Source organism: Amphimedon queenslandica, unplaced genomic scaffold (genome assembly GCF_000090795.2).
Source record: "Amphimedon queenslandica unplaced genomic scaffold, v1.1 AMPQUscaffold_13471, whole genome shotgun sequence".
Classification (NCBI taxonomy): domain Eukaryota; kingdom Metazoa; phylum Porifera; class Demospongiae; order Haplosclerida; family Niphatidae; genus Amphimedon; species Amphimedon queenslandica.
In genome coordinates this window covers 357,582-359,698 of record NW_003546293.1, presented here as the reverse complement: position 1 = coordinate 359,698, position 2,117 = coordinate 357,582, and the positions used below count along the sequence as shown (strand labels likewise).

The 2,117-nt window shown below is 36.0% G+C and overlaps 1 protein-coding gene across 1 annotated transcript in view; it reads left to right on the top strand.

Moving 5' to 3' along the window:
• Positions 1–1,313, top strand: part of LOC100636656 (major vault protein-like) — a 9,005-nt gene extending 7,692 nt beyond the window's left edge. The window contains exon 12 of the mRNA XM_019994542.1: positions 126–1,313. Within this exon, the coding sequence (XP_019850101.1) occupies positions 126–1,313 (1,188 nt within the window). The remainder of the gene's footprint in view (positions 1–125) is intronic.
• The last annotated feature ends 804 nt before the right edge of the window (positions 1,314–2,117 follow it).

Here is a 2,117-nt window from a genome sequence, read left to right as displayed (position 1 = left end):
GGCTGTTGAACAATTGTTTGCCACAAATATTTATCATCATTTCACTCAATGACACTGATTGGTCTAGGAATACACACCCTCTTCCTAATATCACTCATTCGGCTTATTTTGCAGTTTATAAGAAGCTTCGGCAACCTTTGAACTTTGATTTTTATGATGTACCCTTGTACTCATTCGAAATTGGCCCCAATAGTTCTGAATCTGTTGCTGTGACTGCTAATGGGAAGCTAATGATTACAATGAGAGATATGATCACACCAATGAATGATGATGTTAGACAACAATATGCTGTTTTTAAAGATGAAGCTGTCACCCCTGATCTGCCAGTTTATACCAGTCAATATGGAGTTAACATTACCATACTTGGATTTTCTTCTGTAACCGTATCACTCGGCTCCTTTCGTATGATTGTCAAGGAGACCCCTAACATATTGGAGGTCAGTTTAAAGGGAAGTATTATATCAGATTGTCTTGATGCCTACATTGTTCCATTATCTGTACACTGCCTCAAGCTAAGAGGATTAGATGTGTCTTGTTTCTCTACTAGTTCCAGAAATAGTATCAAGTTTGATGCAGAGCACTTTTGGAATCTTTTGTCAAGAATGAAATATTTGGAATATTTGTTTGTCAACTGTTGCTCTCTCTCACCACTCATCTCCAACTCACAGTGTGGTGAACGTCCATCAAGAGTCCTAACTGATAGAGAATTGGTAGTCAAGGAAAGTGTTATTGATCATATTAAGAGAATGACCAGACTCAAAGGTCTTCATGTCACTAACTCACGTGGCACTACTATGACTGAAGAGTTACATTACTTTATTAGTCAACATTTGCTTTCAATTATTTCAAATCTGGAGTCTCTTTTATGTCTGGGAATCGATATTTCATATAGACAGACTACTAAATTAAAGTCATACATTATTGAAGGGCTTGAAAGCATACTTCATAAATGCCACAGACTTGCAGTTCTTTACATTTATTGTACACCACTCTTTTTTAAAAAAGCTATCAAACTACCAGTAGACCCAGCACTGTATGGTAATCTCACTCATCTCATCCTTGATTGTTCATTCACACCAATGACTTCAGCACTTGGTAATGCTTTAGCTATCAGTAGCAAGAAATATCAACTAAAGCATTTATTCTTGGCTAGCAAGACTGAAGAAGATGTTTTGAAAGAAATGAAAGCGGGTAATTTTATTCAGTTTTACCAATTTAAAGGACTTTTATGTAGACATGATAGTTCAGTGCAGCAGACTTATTTTGACATTTCAGAGTTAGACTTAAATATAGACTTCGCACGTTTACATTAATTGTTTATTAAGAATTGTAGTAGCTACTAATTAATTTGTATTTTTTTGTGATTTATAGTGTTGTTTTTGTTTTATTATTATTATTATTACTACTATTTTTCTTTATTTTTTTATTAACGCAATTTATTACTTTTTATCTACGCGAGACTAGAAAGAAATAAAAGTTCAGCGAAGTGTTTTATGAGCTGTCATGGCTAGTGTTTCATATAGCCGAGTTTGCAAAGTTACACTAATTATTGCACAATATTGTGTTTATATTAAGAATTGTAGCATTATTTCCGTGTTTGTTTTAATGCTTTTGTCACTGCTTGAAGCACTCTGTAACTCCCACGTATAATTATGTAGACTACCAGAAAGGCGTGGTGATTTTAATTAAGGCCGCTCCAATCGAATTATTAGTTTCCCGTTTCCCGCCCGCACCCACCCGCATCATAACTTATTATTGTTATTATTTTGTCACGTGACTATCACGTGATTTGTCTCGCAAGTGTGCTAAGAACTGGCAAGAAGAAGATGAGCTGTATTGTTAACTGCTCGGTATTTTGCATGACAAAAAGTAAAACCATCTTTCCCTGGACTATATTAAAGGTCCCCGAGTGCGAGTTGTCGTTTGCAAGGTTCTTCGAAACAGAAGTTGAAAGTAGAATCCGCGCAGCTCTACCGCTCGAATTAATCTCAGCTTGTGCAGGAAAAAGCAAAGAATCGATGGACGAAGTTGACTTAATGCTACAGGTACGATCAGTTATATCGTTATTCGGTCCATACATCAAGTACCGTACTGCATCGCTTGAAAATCACAGGAAG